The sequence below is a fragment of the Vollenhovia emeryi genome, unplaced genomic scaffold (assembly GCF_000949405.1).
Source record: "Vollenhovia emeryi isolate VEMERY1.0 unplaced genomic scaffold, V.emery_V1.0 DF939122.1, whole genome shotgun sequence".
In the NCBI taxonomy this organism is placed as follows: Eukaryota; Metazoa; Arthropoda; class Insecta; order Hymenoptera; family Formicidae; genus Vollenhovia; species Vollenhovia emeryi.
This window is the reverse complement of record NW_011967244.1, coordinates 2,282,196-2,297,626: the sequence shown is the minus strand read 5'-3', so window position 1 is coordinate 2,297,626 and position 15,431 is coordinate 2,282,196. Positions and strand designations below refer to the sequence as shown.

General features: G+C 39.5%; 2 protein-coding genes across 2 annotated transcripts; both read left to right on the top strand.

Moving 5' to 3' along the window:
* Window positions 1–10,891: 10,891 nt before the first annotated feature.
* LOC105570102 (glutamic acid-rich protein-like) lies at window positions 10,892–13,069 on the top strand. Its single transcript, XM_012027066.1, has 3 exons — window positions 10,892–11,807; window positions 12,327–12,462; window positions 12,931–13,069. The coding sequence occupies exons 1-3, from the start codon at window positions 10,892–10,894 to the stop codon at window positions 13,067–13,069; spliced, it is 1,191 nt and encodes a 396-aa protein (XP_011882456.1).
* A 496-nt stretch (window positions 13,070–13,565) lies between these two features.
* Window positions 13,566–15,421, top strand: LOC105570101. Its single transcript, XM_012027065.1, has 7 exons — window positions 13,566–13,765; window positions 13,854–13,965; window positions 14,310–14,371; window positions 14,466–14,579; window positions 14,859–15,002; window positions 15,086–15,172; window positions 15,237–15,421. The coding sequence occupies exons 1-7, from the start codon at window positions 13,644–13,646 to the stop codon at window positions 15,394–15,396; spliced, it is 801 nt and encodes a 266-aa protein (XP_011882455.1). The 5' UTR covers window positions 13,566–13,643; the 3' UTR covers window positions 15,397–15,421.
* Window positions 15,422–15,431: the final 10 nt, after the last annotated feature.

Below are 15,431 nucleotides of genomic sequence, written 5' to 3'. Positions count from 1 at the left end.
CATGAGGTGAGTGTTTTATTTTAGACATCTGTTATTCGCTACTTGCAAAATTAATATCTACTCTCTTGTTTTATTTATTCAAATGATTTGAGTCACACGCAAAAAATGTACGTTGAAATCTCGTAAATTTATATTTAAAAGAAAGAGATCTTTTCGAGTACTTTGTAGTTATTTGATTAAATATCTATTTGAAGAAAATATGAAATATTCAGTGTAATAATTTCGATTTTAAATAATTATTCTATAATAACATGTCTTTGTATATTTTACAGATCAACGGCGTAAACTACAACTCCGCTGTTGCGCATCGTATCGGTGAGTAGAAAGTTACCTTTTGTTTTAAATTAACGTAATGGATCTGTACAAAACTCGCGTTATATCAAATATAAAGCTCGAATATAATCATGAATACTTTTTGATACTAATAATTATTAATTCTTATTGTTAGGCGCAGATTTTATTGCAACAAATTTTTCGTCTACATTAAGCAACAATAATAGTAGCAAATGAATTGTCTTATTAATTATCGATATAATAAGAAGATCATGAACAGATCCGTTCCGTCTACTTCTCTCCCGTTCCCTCTTTCTTTCTCGTATCCGCGAGTGATAAAATTAGCATGAACTCACGTACGCTTAACGTACCTGCAGTTAAAGATTAACGGGCCATGAATGTATACGAGAAATGGAGCGTGAATGGGACGTTTGGAACGCGCCATTCCTGGCGCATTTTCGAGGAACACCGCGTCTGGACCGGCGGCGCCGCGCCGGTGGAAAATCGTATCGTATAATGAGACGATAACGATTATGCACTACGACGCGAAACGAGTGGAGGAACCTTCCGTGTTCTGTTAAAGCGCGACGTTTCTCATTATTGCGAGCTTTAATGCGACACTTTCCTCGTCCGCTCGCGCAAAGCCAATAAATAATAAAGTAAACGCTCGATATTTAACGATCGTAAAAAAACGAGTGGAGCGCCATGCCGCTATCTTTTCGTGCTTTGCAGCACGGCACTCGTGCGAAAAATCATGTAAATTTGCATGCAGATACTTTTAAACATCGTACAATTACCAAAAAAATAATAATAATGAAACAAAAGACACAAAATGAGGATAATTCATCATTACCTCAAATTAACTCGCGAGGAGAACACGCAACGTAACATGCAAAAATCGCCGATTACCGCCTGTCTTAACGCACGGCGCTTAACGCGATCCAATTTTCGCGTCACGCGAGGCGGCTGTTACGGCGAAACGACTCCTCTCAATTAATCCCATAGATGAAGTTGTATCTCGCGCGTGCACCAGAATCGAGACGGCTAAGTGCAAATTGCAATGCACGACCGCACTCCCGAAACGGGGACCCAGCATCGACGTCGATCACCGCGCGCGTTACACGGGCATGATTCACTTACAGCACCTCGGCGAACTACACTTAACGCGCCTCATCGTCTATGATCCCTTAATGCGGGGGCGCCCCCGCGGGCGAGTAACGACGCGGATAAGCCGGCGGGTAGTCTATAGGACGGGAAGTGCCGGGGGGTTGTCTCTGCTTTAATAAGACGCGCACCACCCACGTCGAACGGTACCGAACTTTGGATCGACTTTGATTAGAGCATCCTGCTAATGACAGGGGATCGAGCGGCGTTTAATCTAATATTCGTAACTGTCCGGGCCAGCTCGTCGGGAACAGAATATCACCCCTGCGCTCTACACCCCCGCCCCTCGGGGGATCGCCGAGGGCGTTCGCCAAATCTATTCGCGATCGCGTCCCGCGCTGATCCTCGATGCCCTTTCACCTCATCTCCCGCCGACAGACAGGATATTAGAAACGTTCCGACGCGTTTTCGAACCCCTCGCGAACTATCGCCGAGCGATACGGGGATGGGACTCGTTTCTTCCGAAACGCACGTTGACATTCGCATCACATAACTCTTGCAATCGCGGCCTCACGAGTGTCTTATCATGGACGTAGTCGAACGTTAGCAATATTACTTATCCCTCAATTACGGCAATAGCTGTGATCCAGGAATAGCTGAAATTTACGTAACAATTTACGCAAAATCGCGAGGAAGTGCCACGGTGGCTCGCGAATCAATAGCTTGTAAACGTGTCGCAAACATGTCATTTTAGCGCAGAATAAACGCGGATAAATGCACTTACCGTGGAAATTCGAATCGATCGTGACGAGGGCCCTGGAGTTCTCTCGCAGGAAACTCAAACTCACCTGCTGCAAGCTCGTTTCGCGAAAGTAGCTCGTGAACGGATCGTGTGAACTTAGCAACGTATCCGCTGACTGTAACAGTTATCCAAAATTCACGAACGAGGAACATCAGCCAACGATTAAATTTTATGTTTATCTACGCCGCAATACGGGCAACGATTACAAACTATCGCTTTAATTGAAAATACAAATTAATTCCTTAACAGGTTCGCGCTCTAAAATAAAAATTGCTCTTTAAATCAGTTTCTAAAGAAGAGACAATTTTTCGTTAGATAAATCGAAAAAAATAAACATTATCTCCAAACAAATAGTCGAGGGAAGTCCCCTATTATGCGATAGGCCCCTAATACGAGATAGCGGAGTTTCTGCTGTTGGTTCCACTATTAATTTATTGCCCTTGGAGTGAAATCTGTTTAGTGAAAATTCATTGTTGGATCGTGTAATCGTTGCCAAAAAGATTTGCGATTGAACTTGAACGTTGAAAACCTGCTATCTCACTTTAGAATCCTATCTCGTAGTATAGGACTTTCCTCTATATTTAGATGCATAGATAATGTTTCGAAATGTACATTTTAAAACGTAAGATCTTTGATTATTAATGATTATTAATTATTATCTTTTACAAACTGATATAAACCTATGCATTCCGAGCTTTCAACGATATTTCAGAATTGTGATGAAAGTTTTATTATTGAAATACATTCCGTTTTCAAATATACACGATTTATGCAGGATTTACTCCCGATTCCTTTAAGGAAGGAAAGCCAAATATATGATAATATCGCGGAGACGCTTCTATCACTAAAGTACTAATAACGAAAAATATCGAGAGCTATATACTGGCATCGGAATAAACTTTTATGGGCGGTTTTTATTGGAACGTTATTGACTCGCGTATAAGAATCCGGACGAGCATGATTTTACGACACGAGTTCTCCCTATTAGCTGCTTTATTTTACTTCGTCCAAGTCGTCTTCGGCGGACGCATTTTATGTACGCAAACTGTAAATCTTTATCGATACACAAAAATCGACAATCAAGTCTCAGAGGCATAAAATACGTGTATAACGTGTGCGATATAAAAGGTTTTCTCAAATTATGTCTTCACCCTTAGTCCCCAAGTTATCGCATATTCAGACTTTACGAGAAAGCGTAACAATCGGTAATGATGACTTGAGATGTATTGAATTATTATGAACATAAAAGCACTCTACCTTTTTGCGAAAAGTTCCGCACTTACGCACGGCAAACTGTATAATTTCCGAAATTATCTAACAAAATGCCCCGCTCTAATGATCGCAAATATAGAACACTAATGTTTCGGTTCAAAACGAACAGAATATTTCTTCACAATGATAACACGTAGTGCGTCATTCCCATTATTCCGAATGGCGGCGAATATTTTTAAATGCACACAAAAATCGACAATCAAGTCTGAGAGGCATAAAATATAGTACGTGTATAACGTGTGCGATATAATAGGTTTCTTTTTAATAATATCTTCGCCTTTAGTCTCCAAGTTATCGCATATTCAGACTTTACGAGAAAGCGTAACAATCGGTAATGATGACACTGAGAAAAATGTTCATCGGATAAACCAATTAAATAATGTTTCCGATGGTTAATTTTTCTGATTACATTTTCCGATTAAATTATGGATACATTTAATGAAATTTATCCGAATGAAATGCAGTTACCGATCATATTTTTCATCGGATGTACAATTTAATTGGATATGTTCGTTTGTTATTGTGTAATTGGATTATCCGATTAGATTTAATCGAATATTTTTGACGGTGTACAGAATTTACTTGAGATTTATTAAATTATTATGAACATAAAAGTACTCTACCTTTTTGCGAAAAGTTCCGCACTCATGCGCGGCAAACTGTATAATTTCCGAAATTATCTAACAAATTGCCCGTTTATAATAAACACAAATATAGAATATTAACAAACCGATTCAAAACTAACAGAATATTTCTTCACAATGATAGCACGTAGTGCGTCATTCCCATTATTCCGAATTGCGGTGAATATTTTTAAATGCCCCTCCGGCCGCAGACACCTGCAATCAAGAGGAGGGGAGGAGAAACAGGATCAAAGGACTCGTACTGAATTTCAGAACGACCGAGTGAGCACCCTCGGGCCGCGTAATCCGTCGGGTCTTTTACACATCGGCCACCAGGAAGTCATTTCCCGCGCGAGCGTCACCTTAATTGGTGAAAGCTTTGAGAGAAAGACGGAGAGAGAAAGAGAGAGGGGGGGGGAGAAAAGCACATCGAGCGGTAAGCGAGGTACCGGAAGAGACCAGCGTTGATGGGTGAGAACGGTCCTGAAAAGAATCATAGCGATAAGTTCGGCGATAAATTCATCCGCGTACCATCCTGCAGCGACTCGTCTTCCACGGAAACGCGTATTCGCCGGTAATTACATGAAATTCGTTCCCTTTGATCGCGGCCGAGATATTGCGCCCCGCCGCAAGAAAACCGCGCTAACGACTCCCTCCGCCCGGCGTCGTATTTGAGGTAAAGTAAGCAGCGTGGATGCGTTAATTGAGGAACTCGGACGAGCGCCTCGGGGAATTATGTCCCTTCGGCATCGTGACGAGAGCCGGCCGTGCCAGTTCTCTCGCAAAAATAATTGCGAATGGGTGATAAAGCGACGGTGAGGCGCGCTTTGTAATTTCCGCGCGCTTTGAAAAGAAGAGCTGCGTTAATTGAGTTGAGATAGATAAGAAAAAACCGTGAAAAATGGGAGGAAAAAATACGTGGACCACAAGCTGGACTCTCTCTCTCTCTAACTCTCTCCCCGGGAGTAACGCAATAAGGCACTTAATGCTTATGCAAGAATTTTTAAGCGAATCGCCCTCGCTGCCGCCAGTGCGACATACTTTGTTAGTTAGGAAAAAATATTAAAATACTCTCTCATTAATGTCCGCGGTTAATTGTGCACATTAATTTCCACGGTTTAATTGATTCTATATCTCTTATCACGTTTTGATTTTATACTCTTCTGTTATTCTTCCTAATTTTTTATTATTTTATTTTCCGTGAAATCAAATGTTCCGCAACCGTATCAATTATTGTTGTTCCTTTAGATGAAAACCCAATTTTACAACTCCTAGATAGAATACATTTATTCGCGATTGCGCTCATCAGAAAATATTAACAATTCTTGTATAGATAACGCCTCATTATTCGGGACCGTAAAATTAATCACGTTGCTCCGATAATTTCTCTAATGTGTAATACACATCGCTCGACAGCGCGATTCACGCTCATTAATTCTGTATATACCCATCAATCGCGCAAACCCATCAATGTCGATATTTGATGAAAATCAGATTCGTACGCAATTAGAGAACTGCACGCAACTGTCGCGACGCGAGGGCTAACGTAAACTTATCCAACCCCCGATATAGGTAACTCTATCGATTATCCATCCATCCTGCGCGCACGCATTACGCAATACTTTGAATTATTTAAACATCGTGTCAACGCTATAATAGACCCTCGGGTCGCATCAGCCTGGATAAAAATGTCGCAAAATTATCTCAACTCAATTATAATTGGAAGACAATGCATATTGAATACGTCCTACATTCATGAGAGACGAAAGATATTTCTTGATTTATCTTTTAGCTATAGATAGTAATTTTGAGATGTTTTGTACAGTTGTCCAATTAAAAACATGGAGGCTAATTTAAGCGAGTGAGTTAAGTCTGAAATGTGCAAATGGATAAAACGCCCGAACGGATATTTAACTCTCGCTCGTAATTCTGTAATATTTGCGAGCATCAATACGATTGAAGTCCATCAAGCCTGTAATTTTTATGCAACTGCGTATTCAATCCTATAAAACTGCCAGCCCGTTGACATCCGCGGCACATGCAGATGTATTCAGCGGACCATTGTTAATACAAACGCATAGCCTTCTCCCACGTAATTTCAATTAAATTATTGTCAAGCCCCCGCTCATTGTATTTTTATTAATAATTGTTGAATAATGCAAAATATTCAGCGTACCGAAAATCACAAAAAAATTCGTAACGTGAAACACTGAATCTTTAAAGTGGCGTGAGATTTGCTGAAAATTATCGCACGTGTGTGACTATACCGAAGTAATTTAATAGGTATAGAATTAAATATCTAAAATTCTGGAATTTACGTAACAGCGCCCCAGGATTCCCATTGAACATATCAGGGCTGTAAAGATCTGACTCGAGTGCCTTCACGAAGTATTTATCGCGAATTTGCCAACTTAGGTGCCATTCAAGGCTGCTCATTGACACCCACGAGTCCTTGAAACATTCTCGGACGCTCGCGCGACACGGTAGCGCCGAAATTCAGACTCTTTCCTCGAGCGCGCGGCGCAGACGGCCTTTAAAGCCGCCGGGAAAATGCGGCATTTAAATTTCTCTATTGTTGTAGAAAGCTATTCCACACATACCGCGTGTTGGAGTACGCGCGCTTCGTTACCTCTCACGGTTATTGCAAAGGGCAAGAAGGCTCCTCCTCATATGACGCATACCGCCGCCGCTGCACTCACGTGACGATATTAACATTGCGCCTCGCGATATTATATTAATCTAGAGTATATATGCGCCGGCACATGTACGACCCCCGTGGGACGGAAGACCATTGCGATGGTTCTGGAAGCTCGTAAAAATTCTACGTGAACCTCTCCCGTTCTGTAACAGCGCCGTGCGCGAGATCGTTTATAGTATACGATTATTCTTATACTACGATAGCGATTTCGTATTCCCGGAATTTATGTCATTCAAATGTGGAAATTTGATCCGTATAAAACTTCGTAAATACCAGGATAATCGACGGTCGGGTATACCGACCGTTACATGAACGACTATCATTATTCACGTAAACGTTCTCGTGACTCGCGTTAAAATACATAAGCTGCGTTATTAATGTACGCGTTATTAATTACATTTTCTTTGTATAACTGCTTTTGCGGTGAGTAGATGCATGACGAAGGAATTTTTCCAATGATTTAATTATTTAATTAATTGATAGAAAAGTGGATGTGTGATACTTTCGAGTGGGCACGAACGCAACTGCTTCGTCATACTCGAGAAAATTAATTCGTAACTGAAACTATGCTTTAACATTTCATTTTCGTCCGTTGTTACGCCACCATTTTAGGATATTATCAGTAATTTTTATTACAATTTGCAACATGTATGAAGTCTCTATTGCGTTCTTCCTCGTAAGCAATCGCGCGCACGCACATAATGCGCTTCCATATAAACTTTTATTTTACACGCTCGAAACTGGGCACGAAAGCGCGTAGGATATGTTGATTTCAGCAACGCTATTTCTCTCGCCGTTTCTCTTCCCTTTTTCGGTCGTATTCAAATGAATATTGCAGTTTCGTAGGAGCGCGCTCGCATATAAAAGTACGGGGACCCGTTTGGAGTGGCCGATAAATTATATCTGGCGTCATAAAAAAACTTTCAGACACACCAACGCGAATATTTGCACCCTATTCTCTTATTCTTCTCAGCAATCAAGGTGATTGATAAAAAGAGCTTCCCACTCGCGCTAATCAGTACTTTATATGCACGATAAAATACACGTATATTCCACGTATCTGGCATCTAAGAATAAGCTTCAATTCAATTAAATAATAATTAAGATTCAATTAATAATTCGATTAAACGAAAGGAGCTCGTATAAATGTATTAATATCACACTTGGTTGTGTAGTACAAGTGCCATTAGCTATATTTTCGTGTTTATTTATAATAGCCTGTATACTTTATTGGCGTTGCAAATGACATTGTAAACATAAAGGCGGCTGCGGGTTATCGCGAGAATTGAAACAAACGCGGTTATCTCACTTCGCGTAACGAATGTCAGTTGTCGCCTGTCGGAGGCTCGCTTTATCGATAAAAAGTGTCACGAGGAGACGATTTACGACCAAGATTGGTATCGGCGAAACAAATGGTGTAACGGCAGACTGATTCGCCAGAAAGATTCGCCATGAAGCCCGTAATCACCCACGAAATTGCGCGAAATTCTAGCTGACCTCATATAAAATTCAAGCTTACGTGTGAGACGATTTGTTGCACCGAAGCTTACCGAACGTCAACGTCTTCAAGCGCCGGAAGGAATGTGACATTAAGGATTAATTTGCACAATAACGCAGTAACTTTTTCTCCCTGTAAAATATTTTACATTAGTTATTCCTTTTAGCACCAATTTTGAAACTGTATGTAACTAAAGTAATATATCTCTTTCGTAACCTTCGTGTAAAATCTATATATTTTCTCTTTTTCTCTTGCAGTAAATTTTTGGAAGTACATTTGCATAACTGTACTTTTTCTTTAGTCGTACATTTCTCATTCGTTTTATCAAATTTATACACCTCAGTTTAGTAATTTCCTCTTAATGCAGGATGCATTGATTTTATCAAAAATAATAAAACCCGAATCGCGAAAGCGAAAATTATAAAATCATTTTGAAGACGAAATGCAAAGATAATTAAATTATCCGTGTGCCCACTTACGCATTGTGACCGATGTAACATATACGAATATGATACGATAAAACATTTTCCAATTTACGCAATAGCTGACATCGAAAATCAATTTTCGCGTTTAAAGTATACTTAAACACGAAATGATTGTTATCGTGCAAATATCAAAACTATTCTCAAGCGATACAATACGATTGACAATATCAAAACGTTAACCTGATCAGTATGATATTAAAACATGCAATTCGATAACTGATACGTTTAACTAAAACACCAGAAGCGAGCATTTCGAAAAATATCAAAAATATTAAACTAAATTAAATAACATTTAGTGAATAAACATTTATCGACAGTACTAACGCTGGTTAATGTTTTTAAACTGTATAGTGAAATGTATGCCGAACGATTTTTACAAATTTATCGGATAAACAATTTTTATTCTCTGCACATTTTAATCGAAAAAGCGTACACAATACGCCTTATTCGAAATTTAATGCTATACTCCATATTATTTTCTTTACTATTATACCAAAAAATATCGTAAGGAGCATTAAAAATTTATAAATAATTTATGAAACTAACAATAGAATAAAATAATATCATTGGACGTTTAAAGATTGATCCAAAGGAGGAATTAAACAGTCAGATTTATTTGCAATTACTTTTTGTATATTATTCTGAATCAAGGAATATTCCAAAATATATAACACTGTAAATGCAGTAAACAAAAAGTAAATGAAATAAAGGAATAAACTGAAATAGAAGTCTCTGCTACTAAAGCGCAATTGTATACAATTTTTTTTCCAGGTTGAGACTATAATAAAGTGGTTTGTGAAACCATCGTCGACAAAAAATTATTCAGCTCAGGTTGAATCCGTTTTATTTAAATTAGCCGACTTACCGTGCAACCAAGAAACTTCAGATATTATCTGTGATAATAAAAGAAGCGGTGGCGAATATGGTGCGCTACGACCAAATGCTTACAAGTATTCAAATGAAATATTATACGAGTAAAACTCATCAAGTATATAATTGCCCGTACAGAAAATAGATTTTTATTCTATATAAAGAACACAATCTCCCAAATTTATTATTAACATAAACAAAATCTGTGATACTTGATTTCCAAATGCATTAATTTTATTCATCAATTTTGCAATTTTTTTAAATATAAAAATTGTATTTTATAATTAAATATAAGACTATACATTTATAATTAACAATCTTAACTTCTTCAGGGATAAATTTATAAAATTAGAAAGAGAAAAAATTAACATTTATTTATTTAAAAGTTACTTTCTATGGCCCATAAATGTAACATAAATACCTCGTGCATTCTTCCGGATTTAAATAATTTAGCAAGTACCAATTTTATACGCTGAATAAATCTTGCCAACGCAATATTACGTTGGATAAAATTATTTCGCTACCTCACAAATCATATAAACGCTACGACTTATGCAAGCAACTATCCCTTTAGTTATTTTTATTGCTACTTCGCTAATTCACGAGAGATAGCATTTTTCGCACGATGCTTTTCGCATTGCATAAAATATCTTGTAATATTGCAGGACCGCCGACGCATAGTCAGACAAAGACTCTCCTAAATCTCGTGAGTAATTTTATTCGCGAATGGGGAGAAAAACCATGTGAAACACGGTTCCATTTAAAAATCTGCAAATTCTGCGACAGCATTATCAATGATGAAACTCGGCAATACGCGGTATGAAATACCAGTTATTAACATAATACGAGATACAAAAGATTTAATAGTTTTGCGCGTCCTCCTCAGAGGCAAGAACGATATTCACTTCCGTATTATTCTAGAGAAAATATTGTTGCGTCGAAGCCCGATATCTTGATCGACTATCGAAGGAATGGCTTGCGTTACACACGTCGCATGTAATTTCAATTAAACCGCATGTTTTATAGACGGATTTACTCGCGCGATTTTGATTAATTTTCTTCTCGCAGGACATATCGAAGTTGAATTCCGCCGTTTTTACTGATGTTAAACACGAAGTTAATTATTGCAATAAGAGCGCTTCGCGAAAAGAGAGCTTTCTAGGGATCCACGATTGCAACAATACGGGGTTACGATTAATTACCACGAGTCAGGATGACACGCGCGCGATATTCGAGAATTGTTACAAAAACTACATTGGCTCCCGCATGAAGACAAATCGGAATGCTTCGACGAAAGCATTCGACAAGCGTCAACGTAACGTTCCAGACGCTTCAGGAGAGTGTGACTCGAAAAGAATCGGACGTCCGATCGGATCAAGCGTCGAAACTAATCGCCGTGACGGATTCATTGACGAAGATCTATCGGAAGCGAATGGCATTCGTTCACTTCGGCGCGGAAAAACAGAAACGTCGGCAGGTGGTGCACGTAGCGACGACGTTACAAGAAATACCGACACGGTGGCTGAAAGAATACGCGAGAAACGTGACAATAATCCGCATCAGCGCGAACTCGGCGAGGTCGAAGATAAGAACCAGCAAGATCGCCGCACGGCTCAACGTGATGTGCAAGAAGAAACGAACAGATCGCAGATTGCGGCTGAAAAAAGAAGAGGAGGCAGAGATACGGAGGACGCGATGGCGGTGGAGGAGGAAGAGAAGAAGGAGAAAAGCGGCGAGCGCGGAAATCCCGGCAAGAATCCTTATCAACAACGTCGCGGGGAAGAACGCGAGACGCGATTGTCGGATAACAGCGCAGAGAAGATCGACCGATCGGATCGAGTTGAGAAGAGGAACGTTACGATAGAGATATCGAGGAAACCGGCCAAAAGGCGCGAGCATGAGCTCGAGGATGAGCATGGTCGCCACGAAAACGTGGAAAATCCAGTTGCTCGTAGAGATAAGACGAAAGAAGAGAGGGATAAGGACGAGCAGGCAGATACGGCGTTTCTAAGTAAGAATAAGGAGTCTGGAAGTAAGAGAACGACGGATTCGGTTGGTGACGCGGAAATGGGACGCTCCGTCGTTAATGAAGAGGGAAAACTTCCTGCGAGCGACGGAAAGCGCAAAGGTGCGTCAACCGACGAAGGAAACGATCCCGAAGAAACGAGGAAACGGACAGCTAGTAAGTACATATATTCTCGTCCGAAAAACAACGCTGCACAAATTATGGGAAATATATCTCTCGGTCCAAACACAAAGCTAACACGTCGCCTGCCTCGGTGGTCATCGACGACCGACGTTATTAAAATCTTTTTTAAAAACACTTTGACGACATAAAGTTGAACGTGCTATTCAATATAGCGTTCATGAGGACACGGTCTTGTTTAATCAGTCTTGTTGCATACTTTTTTCATTGTATATTTACGATAAAGAAAATTCTATTGTGCTCAGTGAGACATAGAAAATTTGTTGCGCGGACAACGTATCGAATTCGATACGATTTTATACATAATGCCGTTGATAAAACGCGAACGTTGGCTTGCAGTTAATTGAGATCGCTTCCAGCACTCGTCTCTAATACCACTGCGAATCGCGTTATCATCGCGTATCGCGGAACAATGCAACACGATCGATTCTCGTTATCAGAGAGAAAGAGAGAGAGAGAGATACTATAGGAAGATTCCTGTTCCGTTTCGTATAGACCCTTCAAACCCGATCGAATACCAATTATCGAACGCGCACTTTGTGGAGCTCGGTTGGACCCGATTGCCACTTACCAAAATCATGAGGAAGATCGTGCGATATGAAGCCCGACCGGCGAAGCCCGGTCTAGATTGGTAGGTGATATCCAGATGCGCAAACTGATATACAGGCGTAAAATATACGAATAATATGCTTCAAATGGTAACAAGCCTAGCTCAAGATAACTCGTAAGATTACGGTAGCACGATATTTTAATGCCAAATTTATGAAAGACAGATTAATCTAATTTACCTGTTTAAGCGATAACAAGTACCGTTCATCAGCCAAATTAGTCGCGCGCTAATACCAAATTAAAGCAGTTTAGAAATAAACGGGTTAAATAGCAGGCTAAATAGCGGGCTAAATAAATTATGTTACACAGCCAACTTCGCACTTGATTAGTTACTAACGAGTAAACAATTAGGCCGACGAACGAAGTTAATGGGACGGCATCACAAACAAGCATGCATTTTAATCTGCTGTAGCGCGAGCCACGTGATATTGTGCAATTAATCGGTAAACGATGCAGTAATTTGTTTGAACATTAGGTTCAAAAAATACAGGCACAGAGGTACGGAATATTACGACGATGGATTAACGCTATTTTCGAGATTCCATCCCGATGGCTCTGGCGAGTTGTTTTATCCCAACGGCGTATTGGCTATTAGAGTCTACAGACCAGAAAACCGGAAATGTAATTGAGTTATTTACATAATGCGATTTATACAGAGTATTCCATTACTACCGGATGTTTTCACAACTGTAGATCCCTTGACAGGTTTGTCAATTGTCTTTTAAAGTAAATGGAATGAGTCGTCCACTATCCTGACTTAATTTGCATATTAATTACGTAATAATTAAGTGCTTCAAATTACATTATTGTTAAATTATTAAAATAACTGAAGTCCAGATTTTATTAGAATGAACATTTTTTATTTTTAATATTATACAAATTCTCAGTTTCAATATTAAGACACAACTGTCATCCTTTTTCATCTATTATTTAACTAATTGGTAATTCTGGAATATCCTGTACATATATACGCAACACGAAATACAGCTAAGTTACGAATTTATCGTTGTCTATCGAAAAGTTAAAGACGGAAAGAGATAATTAGATACTCCAGTCGTAATATCGTTCAAGATTTATTAACTTTGGCAATCCGTTGGCCAAGGCGTTTCGATTCGCGACGATCGCATTCGTAAATACCAATCGGTCTCGGACCGGCTTTCGTATGGGTTTTAAAAAAATCGCTGCTATCGATTTCAAGACGATATGTGTACTGTGTTCACGCCAGGAGGCAAAGATGCATTGGCGATCGGGAGGGAGTCTCAGATCTTGGCGATATTCGACACCATGGGATACGGCGTCGTTTTCGACATGGACGGCGCGGCGAGGTTCGGAAAAAGAATTTACAAAGAATGTTTAATTACTGTCGAGGTAGCTCTCTCGCTCGCCAATTCAGGACTCCAATTACTTCTACAGGCTGTCCTACAACCAGATCGGTGGAATTTTTACGGACAATCCCGCCGGTCTGCCCCTCGTTTGGACTTGGAACGCGAATCCGAGGGAGTCGATACTCGAGACTGTGTACACGGTGTGTGCGCGCGAACGATGTTTATCGGAGTTTTTCCCACTTTCTTCAGTATAGATTTTCGATCAATCATGAATAAGCGAACGGTGCTAAAACCTTTCATCTACTTTAACTTCTCCGTCAAATTGCGGATCACGGATTGAAAATATGTAAAAGGAACTTTCACGTTATCACTAAAATTTGTAATTGGAATAACAAATTTATTCTAACGGTTTAAAAAATTGCTCATAAAGAGAACAACGCGGAATATAAGTCGATTATCGATACATTATTTGTGCAAGATTTGGTAATTGAAATTACTACTGTTAAATTGCACGAAATGAGCGATTATTTTCTTAAAAACGCAGGAAAATCTAACCGATCGGCTACGAATGGAATATTTCCCTCCGACTAGTAAATCGGTGGAAAGGTGAGACGTGCTTTCAGAGATTTATGTATGTACGTACATATATGGAGCAACAATGTTCACATCACGTTCCGATTACGTTTGATTGGCTTCGCAGTTCCGGAAATGTTAAGACACCGATATCACCGTCCAGCTCGAGAAATAAGGAAAAGAAGGTCGCCGAAGTGCAGAAACCTGTTGTCGAGGAACGACAAGAAGAGGTCGGGAACAAGTATGTCAAGCAAAAAAGTAGAGCGAATTCTATCCAAACAAAGCATTCTAATTACGCCACATATCGTCTAGAAATACTCACGCTGGGAATGAATTACGGCAACCGTACATTTTGTTAAACGCATCTCTCTCTTTGATAGATTGCTCCCTTTAAAATAACGTTTTACAAATTATATAATATTATTATCGTACGCTTTGAAAATTAACGAATCAGGGAATTACATATAAAATATACCCGTCGCTCTGTAGAAAATTGCAATTAATTCATTAATGTCTTTAGAGCAAACGACAATCAAAAGCTGCCTAAAGAAGACATTAGTCACATAAAAGTGATTTGCATAAAATTAAATAAATTTCTCGGCCTGCGAATCGTCGATCGAAGGAATATCAGTTTACGATTTTCTGCTGGAAATAAGAGCGTCAGGTTTCGCGATTGTCTCAATATGAAAAATTTTATAATCTTGCACCTGTGTAAGTTGATTGCATCTGCTAATATTGCTTTTATAGGATAGAATTAGGTACAGTCCTGAATTTTAATAAAGAAATAGCATCTTATTCGGTGGAAGCGAGTGACTGGAAAATCGATATGCTGAGGTAAACCTATAACACAATTTTCAAACTGAACACTAGACGCAACAATTACTCGTTCGTCGCGCAGATGCAGATTCCAAGAGAAATTTTCCAAGAAATTGGAATCCGAAGACAGTCTGTACGATTTAGCTAAGGAGTATCGGAAAGTAAAGAGATTCGCGAAAGAGCGTAAAGCTATGATCGCTAAATACAAACCTTTTTCCGAGACCAGCCGCGCCTCCCGTTAAAGTCGAAAATGTGTGTTGGATATCTTGAGCTCCGC